This window comes from Pelmatolapia mariae, linkage group LG22 (assembly GCF_036321145.2).
Source record: "Pelmatolapia mariae isolate MD_Pm_ZW linkage group LG22, Pm_UMD_F_2, whole genome shotgun sequence".
Taxonomy (NCBI): Eukaryota; Metazoa; Chordata; class Actinopteri; order Cichliformes; family Cichlidae; genus Pelmatolapia; species Pelmatolapia mariae.
Genome location: NC_086245.2, coordinates 32,500,127 through 32,519,048, shown reverse-complemented (window position 1 = coordinate 32,519,048; position 18,922 = coordinate 32,500,127). Strand labels below are relative to the sequence as shown.

Genomic DNA, 18,922 nt, shown 5'->3' with positions numbered 1-18,922 from the left:
AAGCGCCAACAGTCCCATATGAGCACATGACTTGCCCCAAAGAGAATTTTACCTTGGATAAGAGACTTCCATTGAAAAGCATCAGAAAGTTTACTTTTAAAGTGTGACAGGTTACAGTGTGTACCAAGTCAGAAACACAGTTCATGAACTGGGAACAAATCACCAAATCATTCTCCCTCTGACACTATTGCATGCAAATTTGTCCCTGCAGCTTTGCCAACATGCATTTTTTTTAATAGGATAGAAAATGTCATCTCCAGCATTTTAATTACTGTGATTAATAATATGTATTTTCAGTAACTTTAAATTGTTACATTTAACTAATATAAAACACCAGTACCTGTACCTGTTCAATAAATAAAAATGTTCAAAATGAGTATTGGTACTTAATTAATTAATACTCAAAATTCTGGAACAAGAAAAATGAAGTAAAACAAAACAATCTAGATTTGTATACCTGCAAGAACTGGGACAGAAAAGTGAGACCAAAACTTTTTCAGGCTAAAAACATGTTTGTTCGTAATGATTGTGTTTGCCATGTTTAATTTACACATTTTCACTGGGTTTCATGCAGCCAGAGCTGTGTAGATGAGCTCACCATCATGACATATGTGTATATCCATTATCACCACACAAAGCCTCTCCACCTTCATCCTGATGAAATTTTGCCTTGAAGAACCAAGGTGTCTGCTTACAAGCCTTTCCCAGGGATCTGTGACAGTGACTTTACTCCAGCTTTTTTTGTACCTCTTTGATACCACTGAAAAGAAAAATCCACTCCATAACTGTCCTGTTCATGCCATTACTGAATGTTTTTTTTCATCCATTTTGCACTAAAAATGATCTCCAATTACTCCAAAACGTCGTGTTGGTAATATCACATCGTCGGCTAAACAGAAGAACCTGGAGGGCTTAAAGGAAGCCCATTTGCTAAATTTTGCATCTCAGAAACTAGAAATTTGAGATTGATCTTTTATACTTTTCTTCAGCCCAGAGTAAGTGTGAAATCCAAGAGAGGGTAGTGGGGTCCTTGACAGCAGCCATGCTTGCTGCTTGTGTCTATGAGAACTGTGACAGGGGTTAGTGTATTCCCATGGGAGCAGAGGTATGGAAAATGAAGACAATGCAGCAGGGAATACAGAGCTCTAAAGAAACTGAGTAAACTGAACAGGCATGAGAAAGTGGGGTCTCTTCTTAGTCCAAGTAACACTTTGACACAGTGTTTTTTTTAAATAGTCTAGAGCATCATTTACATTTAGCTAATGGACTGCAAGTACAGCAACACAGACGTTTGGTAAAACTGTCCTCGGTCATTTTCTATCAAGAACCAAAAACCCATTGAAATCAAGTACAATAGGATTTAACAACAAAATGAACTAAGTGAGACATTAATGAAGGACTTTGGATATTTGTCAACCAGTGAGGACCAGTCTTGATGCTACTGAACAGTGCACTATTACTTTAGGACATGAAGAAATATGCAGGAAATCCAAATATAAAATCTACAAATAAGTAGTTGTGTACCATATATTGGAATGGTGCCATATTTCCGCTGTAGCCAGCAGGCACAAAATAGACACAGAGTTGCTATAAGGAGATAATCAGCAACAGTAAGAAGAAGACTTTAACATGAGTTTCAAACTCCTACATTTTTCGCCACTGTGTCACAAGAGTACTACAAAGTTCTTTATTTCTTTGCTTTGGACTTTGAATACGCCATTCTAACACATGAATATGCTTTAATCTAAACAATTCCATTGCAGTTGTGACTGTATGTTTAGGGTCAGTGTCCTGCTGGAAGGTCAACCTCTAGTGTCTCTTTAGTGTCTTTTCTCACTGTCCCTCTTCCCCTCTGTTTTTCTTGAACTTCTCCTGTCTTACGTCATTCCCTTTCCTATCCCCCAGTCATGTATGTTGTGTTTGTAATAACTTCAAACTTAAAAAAATAAAATAAATAAATAATGATAATAATATTTTTTTTTAAAGAAGGTGAACCTCTACACCAGTCTCAAGTCACAGTATCTAACACGTTTATTGTAGTTAGCTCCACATGACTTTCTGTGTTGCTTGCTGCGCACACTGCAGTTATAGAAATGTTACATATAAATGGAGAGCCGTTACACGTCAGATTAGTTCACACAATGTTGAATTAGCCTATCAGCACCAGATAAATCTGTCTGTAGTTCACATAAGGAGATTTTAAATCCTGAGAGTGCTTTTTCTCTTTGAGACACTAACATTTGATTAGAACCAGCATCGACATAGTGGTTAGGCAAGATTGTAACAGCACCATCATAACATTACATTTCAGTACAGAATTTTGATTACCCAAATGTTGTATAAATGGCTTCTAAAATTATATTTAGGAGTGGTGCTCAAGAAAAAAGGAAATCGGACATAGAAAAAATAAGACAGGACAAAGGTATGTAATACTTATTGACTCTTATTAATTTGACAGTTGAATTTCTGACACCAAAGCTTAGTTTGTAAATACCCAGTTAATTTTAATCTAACCTGCTGGCTAAACATAATAGATTTAGATGATGACTCTGAAGGCATTTCTCAGAGCATGCTTCATTTTGTCAGCTACCCAAAGAGTGATTGTAAACATAATTAACAACCAAATAACCTATTTAACCGTATCCTTTTAAATCATATTTGTGTGTGTGTGTGTGTGTGTGTGTGTGTGTGTGTGTGTGTGTGTGTGTGTGTGTGTGTGTGGACGGGTATTAACATCTTCATGGGGACCAAAAATTGGTAGTTTACTATACTTGTGGGGACAATCAGCCCTCGTGGGGACCAAAATCCCGGTCCCCACGAGTTTGAAGGCATTTTTGAGACTCAAAATGTGGTTTTAGTGTCAGGGTTACAATTAGGTTATGGTTAGGTTTAGGGTCAGGGTCAGGGTTAGGCATTCATTTTTGATGGTTAGGGTTAGGGTAAGCGGCTAGGGAAAGCATTGTGTCAATGAGATGTCCCCACAAGGATATAAATACACACGTGTGTGTGTGTGTGTGTGTGTGTGTGTGTGTGTGTGTGTGTGTGTGTGTGTGTGTGTGTGTGTAAGAATCATGCCTTTGTCGTGGGTTCAACTTCCGACCGCGTCTGTATCGAGTAAGGGTCCCTAGACTAGACCCAGAAAGGAATTGGCAGGGATACCAGAGGAGCGAAACACCAGCTACTGGTAGACAGAGTAGTTGCCCGAGACTGCAAGACCAAGCTGACCGACCTGTGCACTGCCTGGATTGACTACAAGAAGGCCTATGACTCCATGCCCCACACCTGGATCTTTTGTCTCGTCAGTCCACAGCGTAATTTCCCAAAAGTCTTGGGGATCTTTAAGGTGTTCACTGCAAAACTGAGATGAGGCTTTATGTTCCTTTTGCTCAGCAGTGTTTTTTGTCTTTTAACGCCGTTTTTGCCCAGTCTCTTTCTTATGGTGGAGTCATGAACACTGACCTTAACTGAGGCAGATGAGGCCTGCAGTTCTGGATGTTGTTCTGGGGTCTTTGATGAGTCGTCGCTGCACTCTTGGGGTAATTTTGGTCAGCCAGTTACTCCTGGGAATGTTCACCACTGTTCCTTGTTTTCACTATTTGTGGATAATGGCTCTCACTGCGGTTTGCTGGAGTCCTACAACTTTAGAAATGGCTTTCTAAAAAAAGAAATGGCTTTCTAACCTTTTCCAGACTGAGCGATCTCAATTACTTTGTTTCTCATTTGTTCCTGATTTTCCTTGGATCACGATGTGATGTCTGACTTTAGAGGATATTTTGGTCTATTCCACTTTGTCAGGCAAGTCTGCATTTTGTGTTTACTGGTGTTATCTTTGTCTAATATTTAAATTTGTGAAACATCTGAAACATTTAAGCGTGACAAACATACAAGACACAAGTTTTCCAAATCCAGCAATGAGTAGTTTGGATTTGGAGCACATGTGCAATGGCAGAAAACCAATCTCAGTGTGCTAACTAAACGGAAACCCATACAGAAGCCAGAGGGAAACATTTGCGGTACTATAAATTAAACATAATAATCTTGGCTTTAACCCTAGAACTAACTTGCTTCAGCTCTGGACAGCTATACCTAGTGTGAGTATGCCCCCAGAGGTTTTTGTACCCCGTAAGTTGTAATTTCCATTGTGATCAGCTGATGATGAAGTTGGAGAAAGATTCCACCCATTCTCCACCCAACCCATCCTTCAAATTTGTGGAAAAGCAGGCCACATTTGGAGGAGCCTTCGAATAAGGATAGTCTTATTGGCAATGCACTCCTTCCTGTGTGTATACTGGTTTCCCTCTACACTGTCACGGCTGCCGAGGCGAGCCGTGTGGTGTTGGAGGAAAGAGGACCCAAGATGCAAGCAGGAGATGAAATGCTAGTGAAGTTTTATTTACACAGAGGTGAGGTGGCAAAACAGGCAAGAGAGAAGACAAAACTAAAGACCTAAACTGGGAAAGCTAAATGACAAACCTGAGAACATACGAACGGGGTGAGAGGCAGAGAGACGCAGACGAGAAACAGGACACCGAGGAACACAGTAACGCAGACTGACACGGAGTAACACAGACGAACCGGCAACAGGCAGGAGAACACACAGGGCTTAAATACACACACCGGTAATCAGGGGATGAGAAACAGGAGGGCAACACAGCTGGGAGAACTCAGAGCAGACGGGACAGGGGAAACGTAAACTGAGCACACTCACATAAGACACCGACCTTCACAATAAAACAGGAAACTCAGACACGGGGAACCAGACAGGACGCTGAACTAAACAGATTCATAAACAGACGGGGTGACATCATATACAGGCAAAGACACAGACTAAGGCAGAATATATATAACACAGAACTCAAACAATGATAATCACCATCATCATCATCATCAGACAGCTAACGAAACAGAACGTAATTAATATCAAAACAGCATCCCCAGAGAAGAACTAATGCAAAACGAAACCAAAACATAAGAAACACAAAATGCTGGGTCGAACCGACCCAGGACCGTGACATACACATTGTAACTGCAATCCTTTAAGAGTGGATTTAACAGAGACATTTTCACTTGTCACCACCATTCTGTAAGAATTTACTTAATATCATGCTTCTTAAGGATGATTTTATCTTAAAAACATAAAACAAAGAGGGAAACAAAAGGATTTCTGGGCTTAAAGGCCAACATTTGAAAGGTGGGGAAAAAAGAAAAACTAAGAAAAATAGACAGTAGAACAATGTTGCTGGTTCTGCTGCACTATTTGGATGGTTGGGTCAGAATTTAGCATTAAACAATATGAAAGTAGAGGATACATCCTCCTTTTAATCAATGGTTCACGCTTGTGTTGGTGGTGTAATGGTGTGGGTGGCCCTTAGTACCAACTAAGCATTGTTTAAATGCCACAGTCTATTTGAGTATTATTGTTGACTATGTCTGTCCCTTTACACCCGCTGTGTACCCACGGGGTGGCTCGGGAGGTAGAGCAGGCATAGTCATCTGCTAATCTGTGGTTTAACCCCTGACTGCTTTAGATACTGAACCCCAAATAGACTTTGGTCAACAGGCTTTACAAAGGGGTTAGATATAAAATGTTAAAATTACATCTTTTTCAACTATCTTTATAACTCTGTCTTATTGTACTTACATTATAACCAAATCCACCCTTTTTGTCCACTTAAAATATGTTTACAGAACTATTGTTAGATTTCTTGCAATATCTGCTGTCTTCTTGGCCAGATTACTCTTAAAAACACATTTTTAATGTCATCAAGCTTTTTTTAACTGCATAAATAAAGGACATATAAAAGTCACTCCCAAAAACTGACGGCTTCTACCCTGTTACAGGGATGTTGTTTGTGACTCAAGATGACTTGTTTCATTGACGAGGGATACATTTGACATATGTTTCACATATTATAGACCAACAAGCTATGTATAGCAGTTTAAATCCGAGCAATCCGTTTTTGGCAGACGATCACTTTTTGGCACTATGTACTTGCCCGGTGAGGTTTTCAGCGAGTCATTTGAGTTGACTGGTCCTGGAGCGCCATCTAACGGTCATATAAGTTTATGATCGCTGAGTGGCTGCTCGGGCCACCTGCACAGAGGAAGTGCGGAATGACTAGAACCATGTATCATCATGTGTCTGCGAGTGTTACATTCTGAGGTGTAAATGATGAGATCTGATGTCAGACTTTAGTCTTATAATATATAATAGGACAGTTTGTCAGTGTTTCGTAGCTGGTGCTCGCCGGTCAGCAGATGATCTTATTACTCGTATGTATTTTCACTTTCTCCCATTGTTGTCCTGCCGGAACGCTGTGGTGCCGTGTGTTTAGCGTGCGTGCATTTGACGGCTCAGTGTGACCCAGCAACGCTTGTGCTGTTTTCAAGCGAAGAGTCGCTGGTGAATTATGAAGCTAAATGGCTCCTGACAACAATCTTTCTGGAATATTTTCAGAGGAAATTGCAGGACTTCTCTTTAGCCAATCAGTGGGTCGGATATCCTGCCCCCCGGAGTCAAGTTAAAAAAACAAAACATAAGACTACACTCAAACTGGACTCCCGTGTAATTTTAATCCTTCATAATAAAAGCATGGAATTTCAGCCTGGAATTAACAGACCATGTGCATCCTTATTATACGATTAACACACAACTGATTGTAATTAGAGACGTTGTTACATGATGTTTATACCCCAGATGAAGATACTTCAGGTGTCCATCAAAGGTTTACAGTGTTTTGTAGGTGAGAAAAGAGATAAGGATTTGGCTCCCCATTGGCTAGGGAGAGAGCTCGAGTTGTAAAGGGTGTGCAGCAGGTTAAGACAGATTGAACTGTACCAACTGTGAAGTGAAGACTATGTTGAGAAGATGGAAGGAGTACTTTAAGGACCTGATGAATGTGCACTGAAGAAAATCAGAATCAGAGAATCAAAGAGACTTTATTAATACCAGAGCATACATACAACAAACGTCAAGCATTCATAAAATGAAGTGTTGAAACAGAGATATAGATAGATAAATATTAAGATAAATATAGATGATATAGATACATATAGAGATACAGGTATAAATATAATACAAAAGGACACAAATATTTGTGCAAATATATGTCATGGTGTAACACTGAAGGCAGGAGGCAAAGAGGAAAACCACAGAGATGATTCGTGGATGTAGTGAAGGAGAAGATGCAGAGGGTTGGTGTGATGGAGGAGGATGCTGGGGACATTTTCAGATGAAGGCAGATGATCCGCTGTGGTGAAGAAGAAGTTAGATTGTAGGCTGCATCCAAATTTCCCTCAAAATGCCGATGCCTATCTATCTCACGGTCGGGCTTTATTTGACTTTATTTTGAAGGGTCAATATGTGACTTCCTCTGCACTCATGTGTTGGTTGTAAACCTCTTTTTTCCTCGCAGGTTGGACTGATCATCTATTGCTGCGGACTAGCGGAATAAGTAGCTCAGTGGGTCTTTGTCCGGGTTTTATTTCTTGTGTCGAGATATTTATTTAAACATCAGTTTCAAGGATTTATTGTGTTTATTTGCTGGTGAACATGGGCTGCGCTGGATTTACCTGCTCCAAGCACTCCCTGTGTGCGCTCAATATCCTCTATGTTGTGAGTATCCACATCACAGCTTACCATATGGATAATTAAAGTGCCGTGTTCATCAATACAGATAGCATTTTATCACCCTCAGAGTGTGTAAATGGAGTGTAGGACACGTACACTTTTACAAAATTCACTGATGAGGTCAGACGCTGCTCTAATCAATTATTCACTGTGGTAGGTAGGATCAGGTGGCCGCTCCATCCATCGGATGAACCGAATAAGAGACGAGGAGTTTAGAAAAGCGCCCGATTTTCTTTTTAAAATGGGAGGATCTACAGTTTCCACCTTTAACTGTGCTCTTGTTTTTTGGGGCGGGGGGTTGTCACTTTAGAGGTCGCCCTTACTGTGGAAGCCTTTCCTGCAGGCTTTGATAGCTCTTATCGTGTCTGCTTTGAATTAAGGTGTGTATATGACGCTTGTTGGATCCAACCAGCCCTTAGCTACACACTGGACCTGGAGCCTTGCAGTCCTTTAAAGAAGGCGCTCCATAGATTTTGCAATTCAGTGGCGACCACGAGCCGATCTGAGCGTGTTCTGTAAGGGTGCAGGAGGTACTAATGATTTCACAGTGAGGTAATCTGCCGTATCTGACACTGCAACTTTCGCATTATATCATCATATCAGTCTGACATGTTGGCCTTTGCTTCTTGTTTAATCTCTCTTTATGTAAGTGTAGTACAAAATTGTTGCTTATCATGTAAAAGTAGAGAGGATAAGATATTCACATGCATTTAAGCTCACATTTAAAGAAGAAAACGAAAATGTTCTTATTATCACTCTTTTTTTTAAAGTAATAAAGAAGCAACATGTATCCATTCCCACAACTAGTGCTTGTAAAGCCATCCAGCAGAGCAAGTAGGACCATGTTGTATGCTGATTCTAGCCCCCGAACTTCTTGTACGATGACAAGTCAAGTCATCCCAGCAAAATGTCCCTAAAGCATAACAATGCTACTGGATTTCCTCACAAAATCACATCAAGGATTGATATTTTTCCTCATCCACATAAATCGTTCTATGCTACTGACTGAATATTTTTACTTTTTAAAATTAGTTACCATGTGCATGTGATGAAGGAAGAAGCACATTTAAACTATTCTGAACTTGATTTATGCTACACTGCTGACACCGTGTCACCACTTCAGACAAAGATTCCTTGGCTGCTGGTTCAAGAGCCACTCAGATTGTTTGTGGTCAAAGTCAATGTAGACAGCACATACTGGACAATACAATAAAGTTCTCTTATAACCTAAAGCAGAATTTCAATAATTAACCCACGTGTGATAGTGTGGATACTTATATGGCTGATTTTTGTTTTTTAAGCTGCCTGCTGCAGTTGATTTCACATGTTCAATTTAGCGCATATGGAAGTAGCTATATTCAATCCACTTATCCAAATAAGACCTATCACAGCTGCCATAGGGCAGTTGGCAGGGTGCACCCTGGACAGATTGTCAGTCTGTCACAGAGCTAACACAGAGAGACAGACAACCATTCAACCTCACATTCACACCTATGGGCAATTTAGAATCAGCAATTAACCTAACCTGTGTAACTGCATGTTTTTGGACTGTGGGAGGAAGCCGGAGTACCATGTAAGGAAACCATGTAGACATGGGGAGAACATGCAAACTCCTTATAGAACAGCCCCGGCCAGATGATAGATTAAAAAATGATGTTTAACTTTTCACACAAAGTGACATTTTCACACTCAGCCAGTATGTCTGTCCTGCAGATGGTCAGTCTCCTGATGATTGGCATCGCAGCATGGGGAAAGTGGTTTGGTCTGGTCTCCAGTTTCCAGGTGGTGGGAGGCATCATTGGTGTGGGTGTCTTTCTCTTCTTTGTGGCTCTGGCTGGCCTCATTGGGGCAATGAAGCATCACCAAGTCCTGCTCTTCTTTGTATCCTTCACAAACTCATGCTATGACTGTTCTTTCTGTACTTTCATTCACAACTTATATAAAATGACATTCAGTACTACAAATTCAATCCTTTTTATACATATATAGTTCCAGTAGTGCCAGTTCACAGCAACAGTCATCTCAAGATGCTTGAAGATAATGTAAGGTAAAGACCTACAATAAAGGGAGGACCCCAACAATCAAACAATCCCGTATAACCAAGCTCTTGGTGACAGTGAGAATTTTCCTGTAATAGGAAGAGACCTCCAGCAGAACCTGGTCGGGGGCATGTTGGTGGGGTGCATAAAGAAACAAAGACAAAATAGAAACTATGTATAATAATATTGTTGGTTTATCTTCTGTGGTCGTTGTTTTGTGGTATCATTGAATTTGTGCTAATTAAAAAATCTAAAAATAATTATGTAATATTTAGATTCAGATGTTAAATTAGTTGGTAATTGATCAGAACTTCCCAGAATAAAAGAAAAGAACATTTACAGTTAAAATGTTAAGAGCTGTCTTTGTTGGTGCTGAGCATCTTTGTCCTGTTTCTGACCAGCAAACTGTTTATCTCCTACAATATGCTGTCTTGACATTACTGTTTTGGAAAATTCATTATATATTAATGTATTTATGTGGAAGAAGATACCGAGCTGGATTGTATTTCACAGACAATAGTGAACCTTGCACACAGACTCTATTTTCTTACAATTAGCAGATATGTTTCTATAAATGAGCTCTTCCAGCTGTTTATGTAGTGCTTCAGTAACACTGAATATCAGCAGTATTATGCATGCCATGTCCAATGTCTGCAATGTGTCCACTGTTGTTGTTCTTTGACAGTGAAGCTCAGTACATGATCATCCTGTTCATGGTATTTATTGTACAGTTTTCTGTTTCCAGCGCTTGTCTGGCTATCAACAGAGAGCAACAGGTAAGAGCTTTGGTTTCTCCACAGAGTGTAGAGCAGCACAAATGATAACTATGCAGCTTTTTTTTCAGGAACAGGTTTTTTTCCAGGAAAACAAAATAATTGTTTCTGTGTCCGCATTACAACATATTTGCATTCACATCCTTACATCTGTTTGTGCTCTCTGTTGCACATTAATTTGTTATTACTTGACTTTATATCCAGTACAGTTAGACAACTCACATTTTAAAAAGTTTCATCAGAGCCGTTGAGGAAACATCTATACACGTGGATGCAGGGAAGGTGGAGGACTTGAACAAGCAGGCAGCAGTGTCAGACAGTACCGTCTCGTTCTTCCACCTGATAGTTTGAAATAAAACTCTCCTTGCAGCTTTGAGAAAACTCCCACATATGATATATCGTTTTATGCAGCTTGTTTGGGAATAGTGTGCTGTGACTTTTGGTAGCAATTTGTTGCACAGTTTTTCGCAAAATTCCCAAAAAACTACAGAATTTTCCCCTATTCGTTTGAATGAGAACGCGTCCAAAAAAGAAAGAAAATATGTGTAATAGGAGGAAGAAATCAAATTATATAAAATAAAAAAAATTAAAATAAGTGTAAATTGTGGTCAGTAAACACTAATAATATTACTTCAATGGGAATCATATTTTATAGATATTATCAGTAAATAACACATAAAAAGTGAAATCTAAAAGTAGATTTTACCTAAAACCTGCCTCTCCAAAAGTAGCTAACATAGAGCTTAAATGAAGGTCGTATCTTTTTTTTCTCTGAAAGTTTTGTTTCAGCATGCCATTTTTTGGCCACTACATTTTAATATAAGTGGAGATACTATAAGGATTATTACTGATAAATAAAAAAAAATAAAAGCTTAAATATAAAAGTGAACCAGTGTGGCTTCTGTGATTAAAACTCAAAACTTGTCAGGCTGCACAGACTATGTGCTCATTAAGTCATTTAAGCAGAACCTCTTAATGTGAAAATACTGACAGATGATGACAGATGTAACGCTTCATGTTCCTTCTAACACTGTGCTCAAGGATCACCTGCTGGAGGTGGGCTGGAACAACTCTGAGAGCACCCAGAGAGATGTGGAGAAGAGCCTCAACTGCTGTGGCTTCAAACATGTTGACCCTAACAGCATATGTGATGCTGTGAGTTTGGATCAAGTCTTTTCCAAGTGTTTCCTGTTCCCCGTTACATGTCATATATCTCAGTATGTGCAAAGAGGCTGATGATGGTACTGTTTTTTTAATGTACAATAAAATTGAACACATCACGAATTTTCAATTAAATATATTTCCAAAGTTTAGGTTGACATGAAATTCTCACCATATGTTGATAACAACCCACCCACTTCACACATGCAACGAAATCAAACCATAGACACATAAATTGTGTAATTATATTATGTGTGATAATAAAAAACTTTGTTGAAAAAATGAAGAAAGGGAGGTGCAAATAGGCATAGAAACTATCAGCTGGTTCAGTCCCAGCTGATGGTCTATTAAAAGGGGTCTCATTACCAAGGGGTCTCAAAAAACATGATGGGTAAAACCAGTGAGCTCTCGCAAGACCCTTGGAACTTTATTGTTGCAAAAAATGTTGATGGCACTGGCTACAGAGGAATATTACTGAAGATCCCAGTGAGCACCATTGGGACCATAATCCAGAAGTGGAAAGAACATCATTTTATGATAAACTGACAACGACCACAACCTTGCTCCTTGCAAGGTTTCAGACAGAGGAGTGAAAAGAATTATCTAAGGAGTTGTCCAAGAGCCAAGGAACAGTTGTGGAGAGATACAGAGAGACCTGGAATCAGCAGGTTCAATTGTTTCAAAGCAAACAGGATGTAATGCACTCAACTGCCATGGCAATATTTAGACAAGCCTATGAAATACTGGTTGAATTTAGTGTGGTCAGATGAGACCAAAACTGAACTCTTTGGATTGTGTGGGTCTTTTTTTAGCATACGTCACTGGCAACATTCATATATTAGAAGGAAGGACAAACAGAGATATTATTGATAAAATTCTGCTGCCCAGGAGAATGGTGAAATGAGGATGAATGTTTCAGCAGGACAGTGGTCCCAAACACACAGCCAAGGAAACTCAACTGGTTTCAGAGACAGAAAAAAAGCTGCTGGAATGGCCCAGCTGGTTACTTCACCTGTATCCAACTGAAATGGAGAGAACTAAAGTTTAGAGTTCACAGTAGGGCCCCATGAAACTTTCAAGATTTGAAGGTTGGAGAAGGATTACTGAAGGTTCTCCATACAGGTGCCATCTTGAAGCTGTCCTCACCAACAAAGGCTTTTATACAAACTATTACATAAATTTCACTAAGAATCAGAATACTTTATTGATCCCTAGGGGAAATTATGTTAGTTATGGTGCTCCAGTACAAACTAACAAAAACACTAAGTATTTGTTCAGTACTTTTTCCCTGTGTCAGTTCTCATTATTACACACAATTTATGGACACATATGGTTTGATTTCATTGCATGTGGGATGGGTTGTTACCAACATGTGGTGGGGATTTCATGTCTGTAATACCTTTGAAAATATATTTACTTGGAAAAATGGTGACATGTTCAATACTTGTTTCACCTGCTGTATAATTACCTCCTCCTGTGTGTGTCATCCTGTCTATTAACATGATAGCATAAAATGTTATTACTGAATTCTTACAAAACTTGGTGGATGTGTAGATGGCATCATGTTAACAGTTCTTTATGATTTGGATAATATCCACCAAGGTCTTCAAAGTCAACTTATTGATTAGTTGGCAAACTTAGAAACTCTGATTCTTTCAAGTCAACAGATAGTAAGTATAAAAGATTTAAAATATAGATCACATTTGACCAATGACCTATATTCCCCTCATTCAGTTACCCTGACCTCTTCTTCAATCTCAAAAAAGGTTCAACTTTCATCAAATGTTTTTATATTTTTAATTATTCTTAAAATTCTACTGACTTTGTTTGTATTGGCAATATTAGGAAATGATACTGGTTATTTTAAATATCACATTATAGTTCGCATGCAAATATTATGTCACATTTGACCTCTTTTTACATTTCACAGTTGCCTGTCTTTCATATTAACCACAAAATTTAATTTATTATATCTTTAAAGAAAGTATTGTCAAGAGAAATAAGCTGCCTAGTTAGATAGAAGTATACCAGAAGTAAAATATTATATAATAAACTGAAGTTATTCATGTCCAGTTATTTACAAATCAATACATATTATCCATTACCTACTCTTAATTAAATATCTGCCATGCTACTCTTACCTGATTTTTACGGCACTACAAACATCATCAAGTACAAGAACACGAAAGAACAGGAAAAAGTGAAATCTATTCCCCTAAAAGTAAATACTGTTGAGAGCAGTGTTGGGCAAGTTACTTTGAAAAAGTAATTAATTTTAGTTACTTCTTCAAAAAAGTAACTGAGTTACAATATTATAAAAGTAATGAATTACTTGAAAAGTAACTATTGTGTTACTTTAAAAAAAAAAACGTTTATAGGTTATAATTGGCCATTTTTGACTACTTTTGATTTTACTTCTACATTTTACCTTTAAAAACGATGTACTTTGCCATGTTTGGTATCATTCTTTTCAGCACAACCTCAAATGTCTGAATTTATAATTATGTTTTTATTTTGACATACTATATTAACACAATTGATCTAAAATCGGACAAAAAACATAAAATCTGAGTAGAAAAACATTTTTCTGCTGTCTCTCTCTCTCTCTCTCTCGCCGTCACTCCTAAAACTTCCCCCTCTTCCTAAACAACCAAATGTCATGTTGCCATATCATTTTTTGGTTGGTCGATGTGGTGTATTTTTCCACCAACACCAACGGGCTGTGTTTTGTTTTGTTTTTTTTATTTTTTGGTTATAAGCAGAGAGTGCTTGCTAGCAATGTCCTTAGACAGTAAACGTGATGAAACTACTGAGGGAAAAACGCGTATATATTCATTATCATCAGCTGCTTAAAGTTGTTGCCCCCAGATTACTTACAGCTACTTCCGTGCAACTGATATAAGATGCGGTAAGCTGAACACAGCTTCAACCATCTGTTTGTTGAAAAATAGTAACGAGAGCGCACTGCATTTTCTTGTTGGTAACGGTAACGGCGTTGTAATGATAGGAATAGTAATTAGTTAGATTATTCGTTACTGAAAAAAGTAACTCTGTTAGTAAGGCTGTTACTTGTAACGCCGTTATTCCCATCACTGGTTGAGAGTGAGCTCCCTTGGTCTTGTTTGAAAAGTAATAGCAGTAAAGTTAATTTGAAATAATGAAATACCCTAACTCTACTGTCAGAAGCATTGGTACGATTTTTAAACATGTGCTGTGTCTCTTGCAGGCTTGTTTCCCCAACAGCTTCTGTTCGCCTTGTGCAGACCAGATTAAGGAACATGCTGGAGATATTCTCCGATTTGTAGGAGGAATTGGCCTCTTTTTCAGCTTCACTGAGGTGAGCCATTACAGTCCAGACATGCCCTATATTTTCAGAGAATTCTCATTCCCAATGCGTAACATACCGACGATTTGTCACATAGCGTCGGTATGTTGGTATGAGAGTGTGCTGATATTTCAGTCCGGTAACAGTGCCTACAGCAGGCTGCCTACATGTGTCCCATGGTACAGTACCACCACCAACTTGTATGGAATACAAACCAGAAACTCAAATTATATTAAAAGTTAGTCTGTTATAGAAAATGTAATTTGGCCTTGGACTTTCTCTAGTATATCAATAAGATCCAGTTTTAGTTACATTTTACTAAGGTTTTCAAACTGTCATCTTCTTTCAGCTTCATATTTCATTTTCTGTGATTTAATCTTTTCCACAATAGTCTTTTGTTTCTGTATGGGGATTCCTATCTTTAAGGTTGGGCGATTGGACGAATATATCGACTATCGACGATAGGCTGAGCCTTTCACCAATCGTTTTTACAAGACCAATTTATTCATTTATTTTTTTATTTGCTCATGAGTAAGTTTGCTAATAATGTTGATTGAAGCTAAGAGAAGCAGTCAATGGAAAAATAATCAGGCTGTTTTAACGGCACCGTCTTCCAGCTGTGAGCAAATGCACCGACCTCAGAGTGCGCCCAAATGTAGCGATTCATTTATTCAAACTCATAACAGAAAGAAAGAAAGAAAGAAAGGCAGAAGCCTATGTTCAGAAAAAAATAAAAACATTTGATTTAAATGGGAAACAAAGAGAAAGTGGCTTCTTTTTTCCACTATAACCGTGTTTACAAGCTGTTCCAGTGTTTATCTGTCTCACACACTCGACCAAACAACAAATGCAAACTTAAACAAAAACTAAGTTAAAAATCAAAATGTCTCTTCCAGCGAACATTAAAAAAATCTCCATCGTAAAGTTAAGTCTTCTTTGTAATTTAGCGCATCTCAAATAAATACATTTGAAAAAATATCCAAAAGTAGCTATATTAATACTGAAACAAACAAGAAAAGAAGGTAAAATATTGCCTCCAAACAAAACTTATAAATTCTAAATGTGCAAATCAGTCCGTGCATGATTACATTGCTCCACCCATCAAAAATTCTGCACCTGCACAAATATATCGTTGGTTATTGGACTGATGATTATCGGTTGGAAAATTTTTACATATCGCCCAACCTTACTGCATACAACTCGTTAGTGTAAAACTCTCAAACCCATACCATAAAGCAGATAACTCGTAAGCTGGAGAGGAAATGCCATGTCACTAATTTAGAAGATCATCATTTAGCCTGGAGAAATAGTTTGTTGCTCTATTTTAAAAAAGCCCTCTATAAAGCTTATTTTCTTCAATCACTGATTGAAGGAAATAAGAACAACCCTAGGTTTCTCTTCAGCACTCAGTCAGAGCTCTGTTAACTACTAATGAGTCATTAGACAGAAAAAGGAATTCCAAAGGATTTGTATTGTAAAAGAAGAACATAGAGTAGGCTTTTTCGCAGGTGATATCATTACATAGCAAACTTTTAATATGGCCTTCACTGTTTCCCTTGTTTGAACCAACAAAGACAGAGGATTCATTTTCAGCATGGAAGGGGATAACAGCTGTTTGTACATTAATGACGGGAATGTCTTTAAAACATTTGAACAAATTAAGAAAGGAATTTAAATGACAAAATAATGACTTGGTTGGATAATGTTTTTTCTAAGATGAAGAACGGTGTTGAAGTAGAGTACAAAAAATGTACAGAATATAAAATAATAATAAAATATAATAATAAAGATTAGGCTAACAATACTGTGTAATCAGCATTCACACTAATAATTAATGAATAAAGTCACATGGATGGTAGCCTGACAGCATTTTGATTGTCAGACCAACTTTGACTCAGACCTCCTTCGGTGAGTTTGTCCAGAAAACATGGCAGCATTTCTACATAAATAATTGTGGATTTGAAATAATTCTCATGACATAGTAGTGTTTTCGAAACAATTCCTTACATAGTATTGACTGACATAAGGAAAATTTTTAACTTAGTGCTGTGTGTTTGTGTCAGATCTTGGGAGTGTGGCTCACATATTGCTACAGGAACCAGAAGGACCCACGAGCCAACCCTAGTGCTTTCCTGTGAGACAGCCAAAGCTCCAGCCACTGACCAACATCCAATCACCTCATCCCCAAACGACCTCTATGGATGTTCTGACTTGTGCATTTTGACTGATCACTGCAGTAAACCTGATGTGTTTCGTTTTCAAGAGCTAAGTTATGTGTGAGGAGCGGCGAACATGCTGCCTTCAGCATGACATTCCCGCAAAATACGGATACAGTTAGTACACTGTGAAATAAAAAGAAGGAATACTGATCTGCTATATAATCCAGAAGTATTTATACACCCTGCCTGAGAGTTAACTCTGAACACTTTTTTGTCATTTTGTTTCTTTTATAAAACAGTCGATTCCACTGGAAGCAATAATATCAACCACTTCTCTGCACACTGATATTACAGATTCTGATGTTTTACCATGTGTAGAAATGTGAATGTGTGAGGAGCGGCTTTGTTTGTAACCTGCAGATGTTTTGCATATTTGAAAGTAAGTGTGTGCCTATGAGTTTTTCTCTGTTTGCTGTGGATTTGCCCTTTTGCATGACTCTGTCCATTAAAATGTGGGCTACTGTATAAAAAACTGCAACAATGAGTCTGTAAGCAGTTCCTCTGAGCCTTTGTACTGGAAACCACACTATGATACTAATCTAATAAAAAGAATCAGTGTCTTCATCATATGCTTTCTGTGTCTGATACATAAAACTGTAAGTACTGATGCACCACTGCAAAGTATGTTGATGCTGATATTCATCTGCCGATCTGCGGGACCAGCAGCCTAATGAAGGACGTCTGGGTTGGCTCTCTGATTAAAAAGCGTTCTCCCCTCCAGATAAAAACACTTAGAATATTTGGGTTGATGAGGGCTCTGGGCAGTAGGTTTCAACGGACTGTTACTTCTAAATGGCTGGAGTATCTTGAAAGAGCTATATACCCTAAAATGGGTTAATACTCATATTTTTACCAGAGGGCTAAAAAGGAAATGTCCACAATTGAGACTTTTTGCAGAAAATTTAATAAAGCAATTTAGCAAGAACAAAGTAAAATGTGGGTTAAACTCTAATTAACCTACTCTGAGCTAATACTGTTTTATTCTTATCTTTGGGAAGAGAAAGGTTGGAGAGAATAAGTTGAATCCGAGGATGCACTTATCTCTGTGTTCTGTGCTGACTGGAAATACAAATCTTCTTGATTCTATAATCTAACACGACAAAAACGAGCAGAGAAAAAGCCACAAAAACACCAACATGCAGGTTCACAGTCTGGGCAGCAACTGATCCCCCTGGTGTCTCTGCTGGAATTTTCTACTGTGAATGTCTTAGGTCCACTCTCTTAGCTGCTCATCTCCCAGAAGACAAAAGGGTAGAACCTTGAATCTCTTTTTTACACCTGTTCTCTCTTTCTCCCCTCTCTCCTACTGGACGTCACATCTGGCCTCACCAATGGTGACATCCAGTCAAGTTGTTGACATTTAATCACCCGATGACCAACCAAGCTGGCTCAAGTCTCTGCATACAAAATGTAGACATTAGAAAAGATATTTTCACTACTCAAACTACATTTTTCATTTAACATATTGATTAAACTTGTCTTTTGATTATATCTTTGATTAAAAATGAAGATGATTTACTATTAGCAAAAAATGGAAAAGCTCTGTTATAGCACTGAAGACCTTCTCTAAGCTCTTCTCTTACCCTTTCTAAGTTGTGATGACAGGAGAAACCCCGGGGGGGCTTCAATCTCTCTCCGCCCACCTTTTCTCGACACATCAGATGATGAACTGATGAAGCTGCATTTGACAGTACGTGCAGTCCAAACTAGTACAATCACGGGGAATCATGGCTAACTTTAACTTTAATTTTACAGGGACAATTATTTTACATTTA

The 18,922-nt window shown here is 38.4% G+C and overlaps 1 protein-coding gene across 2 annotated transcripts; it reads left to right on the top strand.

Annotated features, from left to right (window-relative positions):
• Positions 1-6,254: 6,254 nt before the first annotated feature.
• Positions 6,255-17,692, top strand: tspan13b (tetraspanin 13b). 2 transcript variants are annotated; one of them, XM_065469936.1, is made up of 7 exons: positions 6,255-6,273; positions 7,416-7,615; positions 9,344-9,511; positions 10,365-10,445; positions 11,484-11,597; positions 14,830-14,940; positions 16,992-17,692. In XM_065469936.1, exons 2-7 carry the CDS (start codon positions 7,553-7,555, stop codon positions 17,064-17,066), a joined length of 612 nt encoding a protein of 203 aa, XP_065326008.1. In that variant the 5' UTR covers positions 6,255-6,273; positions 7,416-7,552; the 3' UTR covers positions 17,067-17,692. The 2 variants fall into 2 exon arrangements, with proteins under 2 accessions (XP_065326008.1, XP_065326007.1); XM_065469935.1 differs by lacking the exon at positions 6,255-6,273 and having other exon boundaries at positions 7,407-7,615.
• The last annotated feature ends 1,230 nt before the right edge of the window (positions 17,693-18,922 follow it).